Here is a 21,886-nt window from a genome sequence, read left to right as displayed (position 1 = left end):
GTGGTTCCTGATTCGGATTTCCTCAGGAAAAGGAACATCCTTTCGTGGGGGGTGGCATTTGTTGCGGTACATAGGAGGGAGCGGATGGAGTGTAAGGCACTAGTGAGAACCTCCTGCCAGTGAGAGATGGGGAGACCTTTAGACCGGAGAGCCAGTGTAACCGCTCTCCATATGGTGGCATTCTCCCTCTCGACCTGGCCGTTACCGCGTGGGTTATAGATGGTGGTCCTGCTTGAAGCGATACCACACTCCAGAAGGTACTGTTGCAGCTCTGCGCTCATGAATGAGGACCCCCTATCACTGTGGATGGAATTGGGGTACCCGAAAATGGCGAAAATACTGTGAAGGGCCTTTATCACTGAAGTGGCAGTGGTGTCTGGGCAGGGCACAGTGAACGGGAAGCAGGAGTACTCGTCGATGGCCGTAAGGATGTAGTTATTACGGTTGGTCGACGGTAGGGGCCCCTTAAAGTCTACGCTAAGACGCTCGAAGGGGCGGGTGGCTTTGATAACGTGGGAGTGATCTGGACGGAAGAATTGGGGCTTGCATTCCGTGCACACCGAACAGGCTCGGGTCATGGAGCAGATCTCCTCGACTGTGTAGGGTAGGTTGCGCGCCTTCACAAAGTGGGCAAACCTAGTGACCCCTGGCTGACAGAGCGCCTCATGGAGTTTCTGTAGTCTGTCCATCTGTATGCTGGCGCACGTCCCCCTGGAGAGCACGTCAATCTGGTCGTTGAGCTTACCAGGCCGGTACAGGATGTCATAGTTAAAGGTGGAGAGTTCGATTCTCCATCTGGCGATTTTGTTGTTTTTTTATCTTACCACGCTGGGTGTTGCTGAACATGAAGGAGACCACGCGTTGATCAGTCAACAGTGTAAAGCGCCTCCCAGTGAGGTAATGTCTCCAACGACGCACAGCTTCAACTATGGCGTGGGCCTCCTTCTCGACTGAGGAGTGTCTACTCTCTGGACCTTGGAGGGTTCTGGAGAAGAAGGCTACAGGCCGACCGGCCTGGTTCAAGGTGGCTGCCAGGGCGAAGTCGGATGCATCGCTCTCGACTTGAAACGGGACAGACTCATCGATCGCGTGCAGCGTCGCAGCGGCGATGTCGGATTTGATTCAATCGAAAGCCGCTCTGGCTTCGGTCGAGAGGGGAAAGGAGGTGGTCTTGATAAGAGGGCTCCCCTTGTTGGCGTAGTGTGGAACCCATTGGGCGTAATATGAGAAAAGGCCCAGGCAGCGTTTGAGTGCTTTCTGGGTATGTGGGGGGGGGGGTAAGTCCATGAGGGGACGCCTGCAGTCAGGATCTGGCATGACTATCCCGTTCTCCACCACGCAACCTAGAATCGCGAGTCGTGTGGTCTGCAAGACACACTTGTCCAAGTTGTAAGTCAGGTTCAGCCGACGGGCAGTTTGAAGAAATTTGTCTAGGTTGGCGTCGTGGTCCTGCGTGTCGTGGCCGCAGATGGTGATATTGTCCAGATACGGGAAGGTAGTGGTTAGCCCTTTCTGGTCCACCATCCGGTTCATTTCCCGCTGGAAAACCGCGACACCATTCGTGACCCCGAATGGTACCCTGAGAAATTGATACAGCCGCCCATTCGCTTCGAAGACCGTGAATGGTCAGTCCTCACAGCGGATCGGGAGCTGGTGGTAGACCGAACGTAGGTCAATGTTGGAAAATATGCGGTATTGGGCGATCTGGTTCACCACATCCGTGATGCATGGCAGGGGGTACGTATCCAGGAGCGTGAAGTGGTTAATGGTCTGGCTATAGTCGACCACCATCCGTAGCTTTTCCCCGTTCTTGACAACCACCACCTGGGCTCTCCAGGGACTTGAACTGGGTTCGATGATGCCCTCAACCAGCAATATATGCACCTCACTCTTAATGAATTGCCTGTTTTTGTAACTATATTGCCAACTTTTGGTGGCCACAGGCTTCCAGCCAGGGGTGAGGTTTGCGAAGAGTGTTGGCGGGGCAATCCGGAGTGTGGAAAGGCCGCAAGATTGGGCCCGGGGCACGGGGGTGGGTTGCTCGGGTGCTTTGGGGGTGGGGTGATGGCAGACCGAGAGGGGGGGCGTGGTGTCTCCCAAAGTGTAGGGACGCCGTTCGGAACTGACACTGAAAGTCTAATCCCAGCAACACTGGGGCGCACAATTGGGGAAGGACGAATAATTTGAAGTGGGTGATCGTTACGCCCTGTACTTCCAGCGTGGCGATGCAATACCCCTTTATCCCGGTTGAGTGCGACCTCATTGCTAATGAGATCCTCTGGGTAGCAGGGATAATGTCAAGTCCCCAATGGAGGTCCAGATCTGGCCGGATAAATCTGTCAGTTGACCCAGAGTCAAATAAGCAATTGGTGTCGTGTCCATGCACTTTAATCAGTTCCATTGCTTTAGTGAGGGGATGAGAGCATTTCGTGTTATAGAAGCAGCCACTGATCCAGTTGACAGGCGAGTTTCGCATGATGACGTCACGCAACGGGATGACGTCACGCAACGGGATGACGTCATAGACTTAGTCAGCGCTGGAGGAGCAGGTTGGAGGACCTCCCGGAAGTGCTGTTGTGGCGGCGTCAGCTGATGAAAGGTAAGTAGTGGGGTTTGTAGTTGCTCACAGTTAGCGGTGGGCAGGTCATCGGTCGCGGCGGTCGGGCCCCGGTGGTCGTCAGCGACGGACACTAGGGTGAGTACCTGGTTGGCTGCGGCGGGTCCCCACTCGGTCGTGGTGGCCGCATCGGCGGTGGCGTAGGCAGCGGCAGATGGGGAGCGGGCAGCAGCAGCAGAAGTAGCGTCGGCCCCGGGGGTGGCCGTGGCGGCGGCAGCAGAAGCAGTTGCCACAGTCGGGACCGAGGCCAGGTCGAGTGTTCCGCACGGGGGCGAGAGGCGGGCCAACACCATGGTTGCGAGGGTGGGCTGCCCCTTCCGGGTTCGGCGTCTCCGTGACGTCAGGCGTTGCCGTGCAGGGGAGCCCTCACTCTCATTGGACGAGAGCTCTGGGGAAGAAGAGTTTGAATGGGATAGTGGCGATTGGGCTTCACACGAGGCACTGTTTTTGCCGGCGGCCATTTTAGACCTACAGACTGCAGCAAAGTGGCCGTTTTTAAGGCACTTCTGGCACCTGGCTTTTCTTGCTGGGCACTGGGACCTGCTGTGCTTGTTCCTCCCGCAGAAATAACATTTTGGGTTCGCACGGGGCAGGGTAGCAGCAGCCGACAAGCCATCAGTATCTCGGGGGGTGGTAGGGTAGAAGGGCACTCTACTCACATCAGAACGTGGGGTCCAGTCCCTAGAGAACTCGGTGGACTTTAAGGCTGCATCCTCCATTGTGATTGCAATCCGGGCCACGTCCTCTAGTTTTTCTACCCCTTGTTCGAGCAAGCGCAGCCTCACTTCATTCGATCTGAGCCCGGCTACATAGGCATCCCGGACGAGATCATTTGTGATCTCGGCAGCAGTTTTGTCCACACAGTTACAGTCCTTGCCCAACGCCTTGACTACTTGTAAATATGCCCTGCTGGACTCGCCGGGCTGTTGCTTCCTCGACGCAAGCACGAGCCGGGCATGAACTCTGTTCACCGGTTGATCATACAGTTCTTTCAGTACCTTTATGGCTGCGATGTAAGTGGTCTCATCCTGGATGTTCTTGTAGACTCTCAAGGACTCCATAGACAGCAATGCTGTTAGACGCTGGTTATCCTCCTCGACCTGAATGAATCTCAGGAAGTTTTCAAAGTTCAGCAGCCAGAACTTAAAGGCTTTGAAGGCTGTAGCTGACTGTGGGTCGATGTCAAGTTTTTCTGGCCGAGTCAGACGCTCCATCCCTTTCAAAAAAAATTATTTTTTCTTTTTGCTAATAAAATTGTGGAGCTCGTCGAAAGAATCAAAGACTTGTTGATCCAAACCAAGGCTTTTATTAGCAAAAGACAGGAGCTCTTCGCAGGTGGCCGACCAGTCAGGAATGATCCGACCTGGCTAGGGACACAACCCTTTAAGGCCCAGACAGTAGGCGTGGCTTAGCTCTCAGCCAATCGCTGTAAGCACAGTCGAGATACTGTAACTATATACATTATATACATTGTGATAGATGTGTACTATCACACGGTGTGTGGGTACCACCAAGTACCTGTAAAACCAGAGGATGTGCCCAACACTGTCATCATAACACTGTTCAGCCTCTTTGAATTTTTGAGAATGCCTTTTGGGCTCAAAAATGCTGCACAAACAGCAGTAATGGATGAGGTGGGGCGTGGCATGGAATTTCTTTTTGTATTCTTGGATGACATACTCGTCGCCAGCCACTCCCACAAAGAGCACCTGCTGCATCTGCGTTTACTCTGCTGCCGCCTACACGAGTTTGGGCCAACTGTGAACCCTGCCAAATGGAAATTCGGCCATCCTCTATCGAGTTCTTGAGACATCAGATCAGTAGCTGGGGGTCTCGTTCCATACCTAGCAAGGTGGAAGCCAAACTCAAATTCATAAGGCCTGATACCGTCAAAGAACTCCAGGAATTTGTGGGGATGGTCAATTTCTATTGTCGCTTTCTACCCTCTGCAGCTCATATTATGAAACCCCTTTTCGACCTCGCATCCAGTGATGCTAAAGAACTCGAGTGGGCAAAGGAGACGACAATAGCATTCCAGCAGGCCAAAGAAGCCCTAGCGAAGGCAATCTTGCCGCTCCATCCACCAATGGATGAGCCAACCACCTTGACGATGGACGCATCTGACGCGGCAGTAAGTGAGGTCTTGGACTAGTACACCACTGGAAAATGGAAACCTCTAGAGCTTTTTAGAAGGCATCTCTGCCCTCTGGAAACTAAGTACAGCACATTTGATAGGGAACTGCTGGGGCTGTACCTAGCGGTCAGACACATCCACTATTTTTTAGGAATGCAGGGACTTCACGGTTTTTACTGAGCACAAACCACTAACTTTCTCCTTCAAAGGCATCAGATCCCTGGTCAGCCTGCCAGCGACATCACCTATCTTACTAAGTATCTGAGTTTTCAACCAGAATTAAACATATCTCCGGTAAGAGTAATGTGGTGGCTGATACCCTGTCCTGTTAAAGCAGCATGGGTATAAATGACATGGCTCTTGCCAAAGCTCAGCACCAGGACAACGAACTCCCAGCTTATAGAACTGCTGTCACAAGCCTGCAGCTTGAGGATATAGCTTTTGGGCCACAAGGTACCACTCTCCTGTGCGAAATTTCTACAGGTCAGCCTCGCACTATCGTCCCTGCTGCGTGGAGACGTTGCATTTTCAATGCCGTTCATGGACTGTCTGACAAGTTTGTATGGCATGGACCCAAAAAGCAGGTCACATACTGGGCAAAGACGTGCACGGACTGTCAATCTGCAAAAGTGCAAAGGCACGTGAAGGCGCTGCTTCAGCCTTTCCAGCCACTGCAGCACAGGCTTGACCATGTGCACATTGACATGGTTAGCTTGTTTCCAATATCACGAGGGTTGAGGTACTTGTTAACGGTCACCGACAGATTCACTAGGTGGCCCGAGGCGGTTCCTTTGACGGACTCATCGAGCTTTTATTTCTGCCTGGGTATCTCGGTTTGGCCTACCCACACATATCAACTCTGACAGAGGCCCACAGTTTACCTCCCCACTCTGGGACATTTTGTCGCAACTGTTGAGAATGCAGCTCCATCACACGGCAGCTTACCATCCGCAGTCAAATGACCTGGTGGAGCGGTTCATAGGCAAATGAAGGCTGCATTGATGGCCCGCCTCCAGGGACCTGATTGGGCGGACAAGGTGCCCTGGATCCTCCTGGGGAATAAGATGTTAACTTCTCATTGGCTGAGTTGGTTTATGGAGCCCCTCTCATTGTACCTGGGGACTTTGTGCCCGCAGCACGCGGACAGGAGTTGCCACTGACTGAAGTCTTAGGCTGACTGTGGGAGTGGCTTGGAAAATTGGCCCCAGATCCTGTCAAGTCCTGGAACAATGACACCCTTCATCCCAAAGGAACTCCCAGACTGTGAGTCTTTGTTTGTGCATAGAGGTGCACATGGGCCACTCTTATAGAGGCCGTATGATCGTCCCTTCTGAGTGCTACGAAACCATCATACAGCTTGTGTACTGGACATTGGGGGAGGGGCATCCAGAGACATTTACAATTGACTGACTAGAGCCCGCTCATCTCGGCCTTGATCGGCCCTTGCCACAACTGCCTAAGAGCGGTGGACGGTAATGGCACCAGTCATTTAGACCCCTATCACTAGTTCTGATTAGGGGGGGGGGGATGTAATGCCTCACCAGAGGCTTAATTGAAGCGGCTCTGGAGGTTCCGTGTGATGTCATCACATCGCAATGTGATGACGTCATTTGAAACGTGTGGGGTTTTAAAAAGCTGCAGGTGACTGTTTCAATAAATGACTTCGACTCGACTATGTCTGTTCACTTTCTCGTTCGTCAATTTGCACTGGGACACAGTTACTACAATACTATGCAGCAATATTATTGGAGGAAGTTGTAGAAAGAACAGGAATAGAGACAATGCAGGTGGGAAAGTACAACTTTTAATGTGCTTATATAATTCTTGTCATTATCAATTTGATTGTACTTTATTATGGAAACAAACATTGGTGCATTTGTTCAGTTATTCTTAATATCTGATGCTGTGAAATAATATTAATAATGGGAAAAAGATTAAGAAAAAATAACAATTGGTAAAAAAAAGTAAGCCCTACCTACTGAAATGATCTGCTTAACAGATTTCTTTACAAGAATTTTTAGAGACTTTGACTGAAAATTTGAGAATCATGGTTCCAACATCAGGCTGTGATATTGAACATTGATTTTCTTAATAAGCCTCTGATTATGCACCAAATGTAACATATTTTTGCAAATGTGAAATGCATTATTCAAAAAGGTCTTTTAAAATAATGTCTGGCAATCAACCCATTGGGCAAAGCAAATACCAAGGTAAAAATAAATTTTAACTATAAACTTGTTCTCATCGCTGATTTGAGTTCAGGTTGAATGATTGCACTGGAGATGGACTGTATGGTCCAGAGCTGGTTTTGCAGAGGTCAGCAGAGCAAATATCAATTTTCTCATAATGAGTTTCTTCATGAAAGCTTTCTATGAGTGGTTGCTTTTTTTTTTGCTGTTTTTTTGGAACAGAGAAGATCAAAAAGGTGAAAACGCAGTGTTATTACAAAGACAAAAATATTAAATACCTACACATTTACAGCAAGATTTTATTTAATGCATTGCTGTCTCCAAAAGACATACATTTGTCAGGATTATATTTTATCTGATGTTTTAATTCAATATATGCATTACCTATAATTTTTTTTTAAGTCTTTCTTCTTAAATTGTGAGTCTTCTAGTTTTATAGAGTCAGAAAATCACAGTACAGTTCAGGTAAACCAAAACATTGGATTATAATTTGCTTTGAATGGTGCACAAGCTATGGCTGTGAGAATGCTGACTGAACAAAAGATCTGCTCACACCAACCATCCAAGGCTCTCATATTTACGAAACTATATTTATTTGTACATATGAATACTTTTCTGTACGTGTGCTGTGTCTGGCAGTGTGTCTGTGTGTTTTGAGAACTGGAAAGCACTGGAGAATGGTTGTACTTGTACAATCAAATGACACTAAACTTGGGATAACATTGTGGGAGACTGTTTCAATGCATATTCATCTTTCTTTTCTAGAATCTTTAATGGATGGATAATGAAACAGGGTGTTTTACATTATTGCCTGGGATATGTCACCATTTATGGTTTTTTTACACATAACTTATGTTAATTTCCCATAATAAATAAGCATACTTACCTTCAGAATGGCCGTTCACACAGGCATGACATTTACACTGAGATGTGGTGATTTTATAGGCAGGACATTTGAGGTAGGGGTAGATGGAGTGAAATTTATCTCTAAATATAACTGAGTTTTAAAAATGTGCAAATGATTTCAGAGGGTGACCTCCCCCTCCCCCCCAGTCCCCCGTTGTCTCTATCCTCACCCTCGTGGATGACCTCTCTGACCTTTGGTGGGAGAAAAGCAGGCAATACAGGAGCAATGCCATCTTCCTTACTCGTAATCCCCCATGCAGCTCAAACAGTTTTTCATATCCCTGGCTCTGGCAGAGTGGTTCCAGCTGTGTGGGGGATTATGGGTAAGGAAGCCAGCCATTACTCCCGCGTAGAGCTATCGCTATGAGCCGGTGAGGCGGTCCGGTGAACTCTGGACTTGGCAGCTCTGCACCCTGCAGCTGTGTCAGGAGTTAGATGGGGGGGTTGACAGACGACCGGGGGCAGGGGGACGATGGATGGGTGGGCGTGGGGGGAGGTGACGGACGACCAAGGCGGGGGGGGCCCAAAGTGAATGGTTAGCCGGGAGGGGGCAGACGGCCAGGGCTAGGAGCGAGGCGGTTGGGCATATTGTTATGGACCACCTGCAGTTCAGTTTAGACTGCAGGCTGGCTGCAAAAACATCTAGGACTCGTGCAGAAAAAATGTTGGGATGGAAATTAGTAGCTAATTTCCATCCCGACCTTTTTACGCAGCCTGCGTTGCGATAAATTTGCGCGAATTTCCCGCTTCTTAGCAGCAGTGTATAAGTCATAATTGTTTCTTCCTAAATCACCATTAAAACTAAAAATGAACTTCTTCTAAGACATTCTTCTTTCACAGATTTCCTTACAGCCATCACCCAGAAATACTCCTTATTAGGTTCTGCTGGAAGAATCTGAATGCAGTGTGTTAATTAATGACTGTTTAGCTGCCAATTCACTATGTAAATCAATGTGCATGCAAGATTCAAACTGTAGACAGAATGGACTGGGCTTGCATAGTTTTGGAAGAGAGCTTGAGCTCCCAGTGCTCTTTCCTGAGGGCAGGATTGTGAGGTTATTGATCAGGTTAGATCAAGCCTGTTGTTTATGCAGGGGGAAAGATATCAGTCACCAGGTAGTGGGGAGTATGGTCAGGATTAGGACAGGTGGTTAGGTGGAAAAAGTCTCGCAGATAGCTAGTTATGTTTGAGGAGAGAAAAAGGAGACAAGTCTGAGGAGGAAATCCAGCAGATTGTTTAAAGGAGGGCCAAGAATAAAAAATCATGATGGAAAACGGGATCAAGAAATGCAGAACTAGAACGTTGGAAGCAGATATCCATGAACAAACAACGAGACGCTGGAGGGACTCAGCAGGTCAGACAGCATCTGTGGAGAGAAATGATTTTGGGTCAGGACCATTAACACTAACTGTTCATTTCTCTTGCATGGATGGTGCCGATCCTTGGGAATCTTTCCAGCTTATCATTGTTTGATCTGGAAATGGACACTGGCAGTGTTTTAGGCCTTTTTATAGTGGGGAAAAAAAAGCAAATGTAAAGGTGGATATTCTCTGCCTTTACATCGCTTCATTTACCTTCTTGAAAGCTCCGAGGGTGGATTCAGCAGGCAAACTCTGATCTGCCTGGGGTGTACACTCAGAGGTGGAGCGACTCTTTTAATCCCCCCCCCCACCCCCATAAAGGTAATGCCGCTGCAAAGGGGCAGGCTGATGATGTCGTCAGCCCGTGACCTAGAAGCGTGAATTTTAAAGTACTCATTGTTTTTACTACACACATAAATAACATCATTACTTTGTTCATATGAGTGATGGCTAAAGTTTTTTGTTCACTTGCCGGCGCGTATGGATGATGTCATGGCGACAAGCGGCACTACTGCACAACTTGCCCCGCCTCCCTCAGCTCCGGAAGATGCCTCCCGTCACTGATCCATGAAGTCAATGCTAGATCACCCTTATTGTCCTTCTCTGTAAAAAGATAAATTCACTTTTTTTTTCATTGAGCCAGTTTTAATGTGGTGTTACACCATAAAAAGGCCTAAAGTGGGAGATTAGGTCATAGAGAATTGGAGGGGAGTGGGCAGATTACTGAGAGGGGTATGTTACAATAGAAATTCACCAAGACAGTGTAATTGTTTTTCTTTTAAAACAATATATTTATTAATAACTACTAATAATAGAACACATAAGTGCGTGCGTGCATGCACATACACCCCAGCCCATTACAGCTTAGGCACAATTCTGGAAAGTAAGTCCAAATTTCAGATTTAGAAACCCTGTGCTGAAACATAGACTTTAAACTGATGCATGGAAGTAATCATGAAGGAGATGGGAGAGGCTGAGTGACAGAACTGCTGAAAACTCATGAATCCTTGTCGAGTTTCTTGCTGAGAAATATCCTTTTGGTCAAACAGTTGTCGCAACTCCCTTTTCCCTTGTGTAGGGGAAACAAGACGTGTGACCCAGGTATGGGTCAGTTGAAGTGACCTTTCCTATGGTCACGGTGGTTCAATAATTTCCCTGACAGGGAGAAGCAGCCAAATTGTCCATTTCACACAAAGTCACTCCATCTTAGTGTTCCATGAGATGGTTGGTGATCAATAATGAATGCTGTTTCTGCCAGTGTCCCACTCACATGACTCTCTCGCCACCTGTGTCCCTGGATAAAGCAACAAATGTTCTTTCTCTTCCTCCAGAGTATCAACTTTGGGTCCAGTCTGTACTAGATGCCACCCAGTCTCTCCACAGGTGTGAATGGTTGCAGCTAGTACTAGCCCTTAAAGTGATACTCCTACTAAATGAAATGGGAGTCCATAATAGGTGGAGGTGATTTGGGTCATTTTTGTTGGGGGGGAGGGTGTATGGATTTTGTATCCCACAGTTCTCTCAGCACTATGCAGTGTTGTGGACTGTGATGTCCTTGAGTACACAATGACGGACACATTTTCTTTTGCATGATATAATGATGAAAGAAATGTAATTTAATTGAATTTCCAGGTCAGTATTTCATGCTTCTACAATCAGACTAAACATTGAAAATTGATTCTGTTTTTATTGTGTGTTGCTTTACCAAGTTTAGTAATTAAATAAAAGTTAACATTTACAGTTGGTTCTTCAGAACTATTTTAAGTTCAAGTTTGGAGTGAAATATTGGAGCATTAATCCATGAAATAGTACAAACAGAAGAAAAGTAGAGCAGCCAAATGTTCCTAACTGATCTGAGATTTGTAGCTGCAGTTTATCTCAGGTAGTGTGGGATGATCTATTTTAAAAAAAAAATTATTTAATATTTTCAAATTACACAAAAAAACATACAACCATAGCTATGTCCCCTCTGGTTATAAAAAATAAATAATTGTGGTAAAGTGGCACTGGACCAGGGAATATTTGATATAGGTTTGTAAGGTTTTGGGGGGAGGGTTTTTTTTTGTATTTTGGGTTTTTTTTATAAAGGAGGAAGGGACATAGCTATTGGTCCTATTGGGCATGTCCTTGATCCAAACCCAATGCCCTGCCAATTAATTAGCAGGAATGGGTAATTGGGGCAGATTTTTGTCTCTTTTAGGCAAGATTGCGTTCTGAAAGTTATATCAGACCATTTAGTCCAAGAGGTTCTCAACCTTTTTCTTTCCATTCACATCCCACTTTAAGTTTTCCCTATGCCATCGGTATTCGGTAATTAGTAAGGGATTGCTTAAGGTGGTATGTAAGTGGGAAGGGAAAGTTGTTACTGAAATATTTTGCTTGAGAAAAATTGTCATGGGCTCATTCCCTTTGGAGTTATGAAACCGTCAATTAAGTACAATTAAAACAATGGTTTTTAAACTTTCTTTCCAACCACCTCAAGGAATCCCTTACTAATCACAGAACACCTATGGCATAGGGAATATTTAAAGTGGTATGCAAGTGGAAAGAAAAAGGTTGAGAACTACTGATTTAGTGTACTGTTCACACAGCCATCTAGACTGCCACCAATATGAATGGGTTCACATGTAGTTAATCTAGACAGACCCCTCACCAGCTCCTGTAAATTTAGATCCATTGATCTGTAGGATTTACTGAGTTACTTCGTTGTTGCACAAGCTCTGCCAGGGCGGCTTCACAAATGATCCTTAACAGAGGCTACCTGGTAAATCAGCCTTTTTCCAGTGGCTTGCTCTCTGGGCCTAGAAAAATCACTTTGCCTTTTGCTAGCCTCTCTGCTTCACCATCACCATCACTGGCTGCCACCACCTCCCCCACCCAAGCCCACAAAATCCTCAGCCTTTGACGATTGTAGTTTGTCTGGTCTCCCTTATGGAGGAGAAGACAATGGGTCCCTACCTCACCTTCTGATCCACATTTCACTTGTGTGGGGCAGCTCACTCATGACATCTGGTGGTACCTGGTCTGTTCCTGCCCACATCAATCCAAACTGAAAACTCAGAATCAGAATCAGGTTTATTGTCATGAACATATGTCGTGAAATTTGTGGTTTTGAGTTTAATTGCTCTAATTGTTCCTTTATATTTTCATGTTTCGATTTTTTTTTTCTGCTCTCTGATCCACAGCTATATGTTTTGTTCCTTGCTGTTTTTTAAGATTGCTTATGGTAACTGCTGCAAAAGCAGGAAATGCTGGAAACACTCAACAATGAGTGACCCTCCACACTTTCTGCATTTATTGCAGATTTACAGCATCTGCAGATTTTTTAAATTATTATCGACAGGAACTGCTGTAATAATTTAAAGATTTTCATCCTGTCTGAACTCTGACTGTTTTAGGATATTTCACTCAGATATCTACTCTAGCTGACGTGCAAGAAAATGTGATGGAATACCTTCATGTTCTAAGCAGGCCAAAGGTCATTGACCAGGAACATGACATTGTGTGGACTGAAGCCTACGTTGACAGCACTGTAAGTTGCCCTTATATTTCCAAGGAACCAAAAATTAGTTTAGTGAAAGATAAGGCTATAAAAATTATGTGGAATTACTGTTGGAAACATTTTTTGCAAAGAAGCAGGCTATCTGTTTCCAGAGCCTTTAGCTATCAAGTCAATGAATGTTTGAATAAATGTTTTGTGTTTTTTTAAATTTCATTGCTGATTTTTAAAAATTTGTATTTGTTTCAGTTTATGACATAGCAGCAGAATTGGGCCATTTGAGCCATCAAATTTGCTCAACCATTTTATCATTCTGATTTTCTATCCTTTTAACCCCATTCTCCTGCCTTCTCCTCATAACCCTGATTTCCCCTTCAAATCAAGAACTTATCTTCTTCTATTCTTAAATATACCCAATGACTTGGCCTCCACAGCTGTCTGAGGCAACCGATTCCAAATTTACTGCACGCGCAGAAGAGGATATTTAAAAAGGGAATGTCAAGTTAAAGGAAAGAAAAGCATTTTCATTTTGCAATGTTTTCATGGAGGCTAAGGAAAGCTCACAAATATTTAAATAACATAATCAGTGAATGAAATAGGAATCAAATGAAAACAGTAACAAAATGAAAGAAAGCCTTGCAGCTGACATTGATTAAGATTAACTGGTAGATTTTGACGGGAAAGATAAAACTGAGTAAGAAAACAAGTGTTGCCATCTGTCATGATACTACAAAACTGATTATATTTGGTTGTCCATTCCAGTCCAGATGGTTTAATTAATTTGAGCAGTTTCCAAATTGCTTAATAACTCCATTAGTCAGAAGAGAAACATACTGCAGCACTTCACATTTCGTCATACAAATACTTATAGGCAGGTTATTATCAGAGGGCCCTCGTGTTACCCTAAGATGCTGTAACAAGCATTGTTCACAGTAGAGAATTTTAAACTGTTTTTCGTAGTTGGAATATTTTGATCTTATGCAACATTGTTTATCGGATGATATCAAATCAATAGCTCATTTTATAACTCGAAATATTGGGTAAGATCTTAAAAAATTGTCAATTAATTATCATCCTGCCATAAAGTGTCTAAATGTTTCTCAAAGAAATACAGTTTGACATGGTAGTGTAAGTATATAATGCCATAATGTCTGATGGCATTTGGCCCTGGGCCGCATTCTGTCCTTGCGTTTTTATATAAACGCAATGCATCACAGGCTGTATCCATTGTCCAGTGCAGCTTCAGCACAAGTATTCAACAAACCACTATGATTGTTATCTCATGCTGGACTTTCCTTGTCCTTCAAAGGGACAATAATGAACCACAAAGTGGTTCATAACATGTGAAAATGTTATCTAATCATCTCTAAAACTATCAAACATAATAGCAACAATAATTCTGCTACTCCTGCATGAATGGTTTGGCCCAGCAGCAGATTAACTACCACCTGGGCCCTGGGCTGAGCTTTCATAAGGCTCCTTCTGACCTTACCCCGCCACAGGCTCAGGCTATCTCCATCAAGGCCCAGGCCACCCCCACTGATGCTCGCACCCCAGCAAGGACCTGGCTACCCGGGTGCCACTCGCTACTGGCTTCACATTTAGCAATACTGGCCACCAGTCAGCCATCGTTGGCTGCCCACCTCTCCTGTTGTTCCCTTACTACCACAGGTGACGGGCTGGTATTTCAGAGCCCCCTCTTTGCACATGCTGCAAATCTTCATGCTGCCAGCTCCCAAAAACCACCGTGTGCATCACCCCAGCAACAGGACGAAGCTGACTCTGGGCCACAGTCACTGGCTTCACCCGCGCAGTACGTGTGCAACGATAAACTGAGGCCAGTCTACCCTTCACTTAATAAAGGTGCTGCATGACCTGCTCCAGCACATTTGTGTATCGAACTACAATCTCAGGATCTGCAGTCATGGACATGGTAAATATAATATATGCAAAAGTACTGGAATATCTGGGCAGCTCAGTCCCCTTACCCTCTGGGCCCCTGGGCTTCAGCCTAATGGTTAATCTGCTTCTGGTTTGGCCAAAGCTTTAAAATTTTGCAACAATCCTTGTGGTCTAGGAAGCGCAGGAATTGCTCTGCTTCAGTATAAGAAGAAAGGTCGAGCTCCAACACCTGTTCAGATATTTCAATATTCCTTGCTTCAAGCATTCCCACCACAGAGAACCACAATTCACCTTTTAATGAAGACATCTGGTTTTAGCAGCCAAGTAGCCAATTTCACAAACTTTCTTTGGCTTTCAGGCCGGAGGTCAAGATCAGGTATGAAATAAAATTGCAAAAAGCAACATACCAAAAAATCCAGAGACCTTTCTTCTAAGTAATATAAGAAGTAAAGAACTAGGCCTCAAACTGGATGAAGCACAAAAAAGATTTATTATGATAGCTTTAGCTGTAGCAAAAAAACGTATAATGTCAACTTGGAAATCAAAAGAGAGCCTGAGAGTACAGCAATGGTACATGGAGATGAATAAATGTATTCCATTGGAAAAAATAACATAATTTAAAAAATAAAATCACAGTATTCGAACAAATTTGGGAACCGTACATGGAACACAACAGAGAGGGCCTACCATGGACCTCCACCCCCTAAAATGATAGAATGAGAAGACAAAATGACCTGATCCAGTGTGTAAAAGTAGATGACACAATTTTCTTGTTTATTTTCATTGTGTGATGACATTGTTTAATGGTTTTATTGAATTGTATATGTTGAACTTTTAATGGGTTTGGAGGGGGTGGGAAGGAGGGAGTGAAGGTAGGGGGGGAAAAAGGGGGAGAAAATGCCACTGTGTATATTCAAGAGGGAAATGTTTGTGTGTATTTTGATTGATATGGTTCATAAAATAAAAAAATTAACAAGTGACATGCTGATAAATCCACTTACTTTGCTATGTTCTTCATCTGGAATTAAAGTTGAATGGTTAGAAAACATACAGATTAAATGCTGAATATAATCAAAACATTAATCTAGTTTCAATTTTGAGAGGTTTTAGCAAACCTGGAGCCCCATAAGAAAATCCAGTAATGATCCACTCAGCTTGAAATATTCAGACATGTATGTGTGGTTTCCCTAGCTTGTGCAGAATGGAAAAGATTCCCACTAGCATTTGAAAATTGGCTTCATGACAAGCACCAAATTGAATTAAAATATTTATTTCAATTCTATGTCACGGATAAAGAACAGAAAATATTGTGAATACTCACCTGATGAGAAATGAAACATTTAATGCTTCAGATGAAAGACCTTTTACCAGAAGGCAGGTCATTGATTTGACACATGACCTCTCTTTCTTTCTTCTCATGCACTACCTGATCGACTGAGTTTTTTTTTGTTATTTACTATGTTTACTTCAGGTCCAAATATTTTGCACTTGTGTGGTGGTACACCACCAGCCTACTGCAGGGGGAAACTTCTGTACCTGCAGGAGTGTAAGGGGACAGGACAACACCTGGTTGGCTGCCAATCAATTGGCCTGAATGGATCAAGCCCCACCCCATCGGATGTCAATCACCCTCTGGGATTATAAACCTGTGCTGGCCTCCTGAGGCCTCACACTGAGTTGCTGCAGTCACAGCCAGCCTGGCTCTGTGAAGGTTTTTGTGGATTAAAGCCTGTTGTTCAGTCTTTACCTTGTGTGTGTCTGATTCCGTCTAACAGCGCATCACAATTGAATCCACAAAATTTTCCCACGGCTGCCATGGAAAAACTTCTGTGCACAGGGAGCCTCAAAGTCGACCCACACCACCCGGAAGCCCAGACACGCTTTGAGATCTGGCAGCACGCAGTCGAGGCAATCATTGAGCCACACGCAGGCAATACCCTGGACTCTGATCGGAAGTGGTTGGTCCTACTCCGGTCAAAGCTGGGTCCCCGAGCCTTCCAGGTAACCAAAGGCTGCACCACGTACAAGAGCTCAATGAAAACTCTTGAGAACTTGTACAAGCCCCCCCCCCCCCAACCATGAATGTGGTTTGTGCAAGGTACCTCCCTCAACACCCGAGCCCAGCAACCCAGGGAGACTGCTGAGTGTTACCTGGGACACTTACGAGAATTGGCCCGACTGTGTCTGGTTGAACACAGGGTAGGTGTAGAGGAGGTAGAGAGGATGATCCAGGACACCTTCGTCTGAGGGCTACGCTCAAGGGCCATCCGGCAGAAGCTGCTGGAAGACAACATCTATGCCCTAAGCAGGACTGTGAAAGTGATCCAAACCCTGGAAGCAGCAGCCCTGCATGTCAAAGCCTTCAATTCTGGTTTTCCCCAGGCTCCCTCATGGCCCTCTCACACTGCAGCTGCAGCCCCAGGCCGAGCTTGGGAGGAGAACGTCACTGCGGCAGGTGCCCGCCTTGTGTTGTGTACTTTGGGTCCTGGTGCAGGTCAGATCGACGATCACGCCAAAACTGCTCAGCAAGAAACTTGTTTTGTTCCTGATACGGCAAGAAAGGCCACTTTGCAAAAGTGTGTCTCTGTCAACCTGCCGGCAGCTCAGAGGCCCTCTATGACCTCCCTACTTCACGCACGAACCCCCCCCACATGCATGTGCCGGATGGAGCCATTGTCCCCTCAATGAGTTCTGTCTTCCACGACTTTGACCACGCAACATCCGGCCCCGCCAGCAACTGTCGCAGCGTGTGCTCCGAGCATCTGCACCAGCCCTTGCCCTCGCTGAGAGCGACATCACTTCCAGCTCATGGTGTGACGTCACTGCCACCGGTCATAATGACGTCACTTCCCCCGGTGCAGCAGACATGGCTGGGGAAGGAGGCCAGCCATGCAGTAGCACCCCACGTGCAGACGCCATCTTGAGCCAGGCAGCGCCCGACATGGAGGGCCCCCGACGCTGTTGAGAATGACGTGGTCAGCACGGGCGATGACCAGGCCGCCCTATCAATGCTCCCCATCCCTCCGGATAGTGACGACTACTACTCTGAGATGGTCTTGGCTGCCACCACGCTGACCAGGGACATTCCCCACGATCTCGGGCGCTCAATGATGGACATGTGAGTCAACGGGCAGGTAACAAAGTGCCTGTTGGACAGTGGCAGCACCAAAAGCTTCGTTCACCCAAGTGTGGCCCACTCTATAAGGTTAAAGGTCCACCCCACCAACTGCTCAATCGCTCTCGCCACCAAGGATAAGACTGTTGGTACCCTTGGGCACTGCTCAGTTGATATATCGGTGGGAGGGGAGACTTACACAGGATCCAGGCTCCTGGTCATGCCCAAACTCTGCGCACCACTCCTCCTGGCCTTGGATTTCCAGTGCTACCTTCAGAGTGTCACCCTTGCCTTCAGGGGGCCCCAACCTCCACTCATATTGCACAGCATACCAGACTACCAGCCCCGGCGAACCTGTACCCTCTCCACACTGCGCATCATCCCACTGGTGCTCTTCCCACATCTTGTGGGAAGCTGCAAGCCGATCGCCACCAGAAGTAGGCACTATTGCGCTGCAGACAGGGACTTCATCAAGGAGGAGGTGTGGCGACTACTGGCGGAAGGCGTTATAAAGCCCAGTAACAGCCCTTTGGAGAGCCAAGTCCTGGTGGTCAAAGGGGGAAGTAAGCTGAGGATGGTTGTGGATTGCAGCCAGACCATTAATCGGTACACCCAGCTGGATGCCTACCCCCTGCCGAGGATCGCCGACATGGTCAATGGGAATGCTCGCTACCAGGTTTTCTCCACGATTGACCTGAAGTCGGCGTATCACCAAATCCCTATCCACCTGAAGGACAAGGCCTACACCACCTTTAAGGCGGACGGGCGCCTATACCAGTTCCGCCGGGTTCCTTTTGGGATCATGATCACATGGTAGACTGGCATAAGCTAAAGGCGACATTCCCATATCTGGATAACGTCACTATCTGTGGCCGTGAACAGCAGGACCACGATGCTAACCTGGAAAAATTCTTCCAGACGGCCGCGGAGCCGAACCTCACTTACAACAAGGAGAAGTGTGTGTTCAGCACCACCCACCTCACCATCCTGGGGTACATCGTGGCCCATGGAGTCGTCGGCCCAGATCCGGAAAGGATGCACCCATTAATGGAGTTACCTCTCCACCCCCCCCCCCCCCACATTAAAGGCCCTCCGCAGGTGCCTGGGACTGTTCTTTTATTTCTCGCAGTGGGTCCCTCACTTCTCGGACAAGGTCCGCCCACTGGCCCAAGCCATAACTTTTCCTCTCCCACCTGAAGCGCAGGCAGCCTTCACCACATCAGGCAAGACATTGCGGATGCCACGATGTAGGCTGTGGATGAGGACTTACCCTTCCAGATGGAGAGCGATGCCTCAGAGGCCCTCGCTGCTACCCTCAACCAAGGGGGGGTGCCCTGTCACCTTTTCCAGAACCCTCCACGGCTCCAAGCTAAGGCACTCTGCCATTGAAAAGGAAGCCCAGGCGATTGTGGAAGTGGTCCGCCACTGGCGCCACTACCTGGCTAGCAGGAGATTCACGCTCCTCATGGACCAGCGGGCCTTGGCGTTCATGCTTAACATTTCCCACAAGAGCAAGATGAAGAATGATAAGATCCTGCACTGGAGAGTCGAGCTGGTAACCTACAGCTACGACATCCAGTACCGCCCTGGGAAGTTTAACGACTCCCCTGATGCCCTCTCTCGTACCTGCACGTCTATGCATGACGAAAGGTTTCAGGCATTGCATAAGACCCTCTGCCATCCAGGCGTCACCCGGTTGTACCATTTCATTAAATCCCGAAACCTGCCGTACACCATCAGGGATATGACCGAGGCCTGTCGGGTCTATGCGGAGTGTAAACCCCACTTCTTCCACTCCCCCACCCCCCCGGCCCATGTTGTAAAGGCTACTTGGCCTTTTGAGCGTCTCGGCATGGACTTCAAATGGCCCCTGCCTTCCACGAACCGAAACGTTTATTTCCTCACGGTAGTGGATGAGTACTCACGCTTCCCTTTCACCATTCCTTGTCTGGACACCTCCACGGCCACTGTAATCAGGGCCCTGGGGCAGATCTTCACCATGTTTGGCTACCCCACCTTCATCCACAGGTACCGGAGATCTAGTTTCATGAGCTACGAGCTGTGCCAGTACCTGATGGCGAGGGGTATTGCAACCAGTCGCACGGCAAGCTATAACCCAAGAGGCAATGGGCAAGTGAAATGTGAGAATGGGGTGGTCTGGAAGGCAGTCCTCTTAGCTCTCAGGTCAAAAGGGTGGGGCGTTGAATTCTAGAAGGACGCCCTGCCTGAGGCGCTCCATGCCATTCGATCACTGCTGTGCCCAGCTACCAACGAGATTCCTCACGAACATCCGTTCTCATTCCCCCGGAGGTCGGCGACTGGAATGTCACTCCCAGCATGGCTCATATCCCCTGGACCGGTGCTTCTGTGTAAGCATGCAAGGACACACAAGGCCAAAGCCCTGGTGGAGCAGGTTTTCCTCCTTCATACGCTTACATTAGGTTTTGCAGTGGCAAGGAGGACACCGTCTCAACCAGCCACACCACGCCACCCTCCAATCCAGGATGACACTGACCAGACATACACCCCATCCCCATGCCGCTATGGGGCACGCAGGGCCTCCTTGACCACCAAGGGTCCACTTTAGCCTTAGGAGAGAAACCTGCCCCCACACCCATCCAATACGACCCGCATACGTCAACCCTGGCCACCCCTCCGCGCAACACCACACCAGCCACACACTCCCCTGCTGCCAGCCCCCCCACTTCCCCTCTAACCAGTGACCAGGAGCTAGTCCTACGACGATCACAGAGACCCCGGCGGCAGCCGAATTGTCTCTACCTGTAAATATTGTGTGTACATAGTTAGTGTGATTTCTTGTTACTGCCCCCAAGTCCGGGACAATTTTAAAGGGGATGAATGTGGTGGTACACCACCAGCCTACTGCAGGGGGCAATCTCTGTACCTGCAGGAGTGTAAGGGGACAGGACAACACCTGGCCGGCTGCCAATCAGTCGGCCTGAACGGATCAAGCCCCACTTGGTCGGGTGTCAATCACCCTCTGGGATACAAGCCTGCGACGGCCTCCCGAGGCCTCACTCAGAGTTGCTGCAGCCACAGCCAGCCTGGCTCTGTGAAGGTTTTTGTGGAATAAAGCCTGCTGTTCAGTCTTTACCTTATGTGTGTCTGATTCTATCTAACAGCGCACCACAACTTGCATTAAAAATGTTGGTGAAATCCAGCTTTGACACTAAACATTAATATTTGTGACCATGATCTTAAAATCTCTGCGAGAAGGTTGTGAAGCTCCATGCGCTACTTGAGACCCTGAACAAATTTGGATTTAGGTAATGTTTAAATGATATCATAAAGGTGTTAATGCAGACAGGGACCCCATTATAGCTTGCGAAAGGAAGAATGAGAAAGTTGTGCCTCTCTGATGGCAGAGGTGATTTTAAGGAGAGAAGAAAGGTCTAAATTTTGAAGGCCTTTGAAACCCCTTTCAAAATGTTCCAAAGGTTTTTTGCAGCAATGAACTCCTATTGATGAGCATAGACTTACTGCTGCGAAAGAACTAGAACAGATAATTTGCACAGATCCAATTTCCACAATCAGCAATGAGATCATGACCACGCGATCTTTTGTCATAATGTTGTGCCACTTCTGGTAATAGCCTGACACCTGTGATAATTTCCCCTTTTCTCAACCTTTCACAAAGCATATCAGATCTTGTGAGCAGAGACAAGTCACTGTACAACAAATGAGCCAAAGGTTTGAGCTTCCATAGTGCCGCACTCCTTCAGTGATGCACCACAGTGTCAGCCTGGATGTTTGTGTACAGGTTTCTAAAATGGGAATAAAGTCTGAGCTGACACTGTGAACAGAGTGTTCCAGCATGCTTTTGGATCATGTAAATAAAAAAAAATTACGACCTCCTTAAACATTTATTGACCCATTGAAGAACTGCATGTTACTTATTGATATTGCTTGGTATAACAGCAGGTTCTCTATTTTCATTTGAACTTTGAAATCAGAGTCCTTTATCTTGTTTCTAAACTATTTTCCAAAAGGAAGTCTCAAAACATTCATATTCTGTTTTGAAATGGAGGCAAACCTGCATTCTTTGGTTCTTACCTTTCATAATGGGCAGAATTCCTTATCTAGTACTATTTATCTCTCTCAGCCAGCACAGCAGATCTTTGGAAGGGTTGGCAACACACAA

General features: G+C 47.1%; 1 protein-coding gene across 22 annotated transcripts in view; it reads left to right on the top strand.

The window, feature by feature from the left end:
• cacna2d3a (calcium channel, voltage-dependent, alpha 2/delta subunit 3a) overlaps nucleotides 1-21,886 on the top strand; it is a 732,424-nt gene that overhangs the window by 430,551 nt on the left and 279,987 nt on the right. For all 22 annotated transcript variants that reach the window (XR_011358017.1, XR_011358016.1, XR_011358018.1 and 19 more), the window contains one exon: nucleotides 12,607-12,740. Coding sequence is in view for 18 of the 22 variants with exons in the window: in XM_069939674.1 (XP_069795775.1) it covers nucleotides 12,607-12,740 (134 nt within the window). In the remaining 4 variants the exon portion in view is untranslated. The remainder of the gene's footprint in view (nucleotides 1-12,606; nucleotides 12,741-21,886) is intronic.

The sequence above is a fragment of the Narcine bancroftii genome, chromosome 5, assembly GCF_036971445.1.
Source record: "Narcine bancroftii isolate sNarBan1 chromosome 5, sNarBan1.hap1, whole genome shotgun sequence".
Lineage (NCBI taxonomy): Eukaryota > Metazoa > Chordata > Chondrichthyes > Torpediniformes > Narcinidae > Narcine > Narcine bancroftii.
Note: the sequence above shows the minus strand (reverse complement) of the source record. Positions and strands in the feature narration are given on the sequence as shown.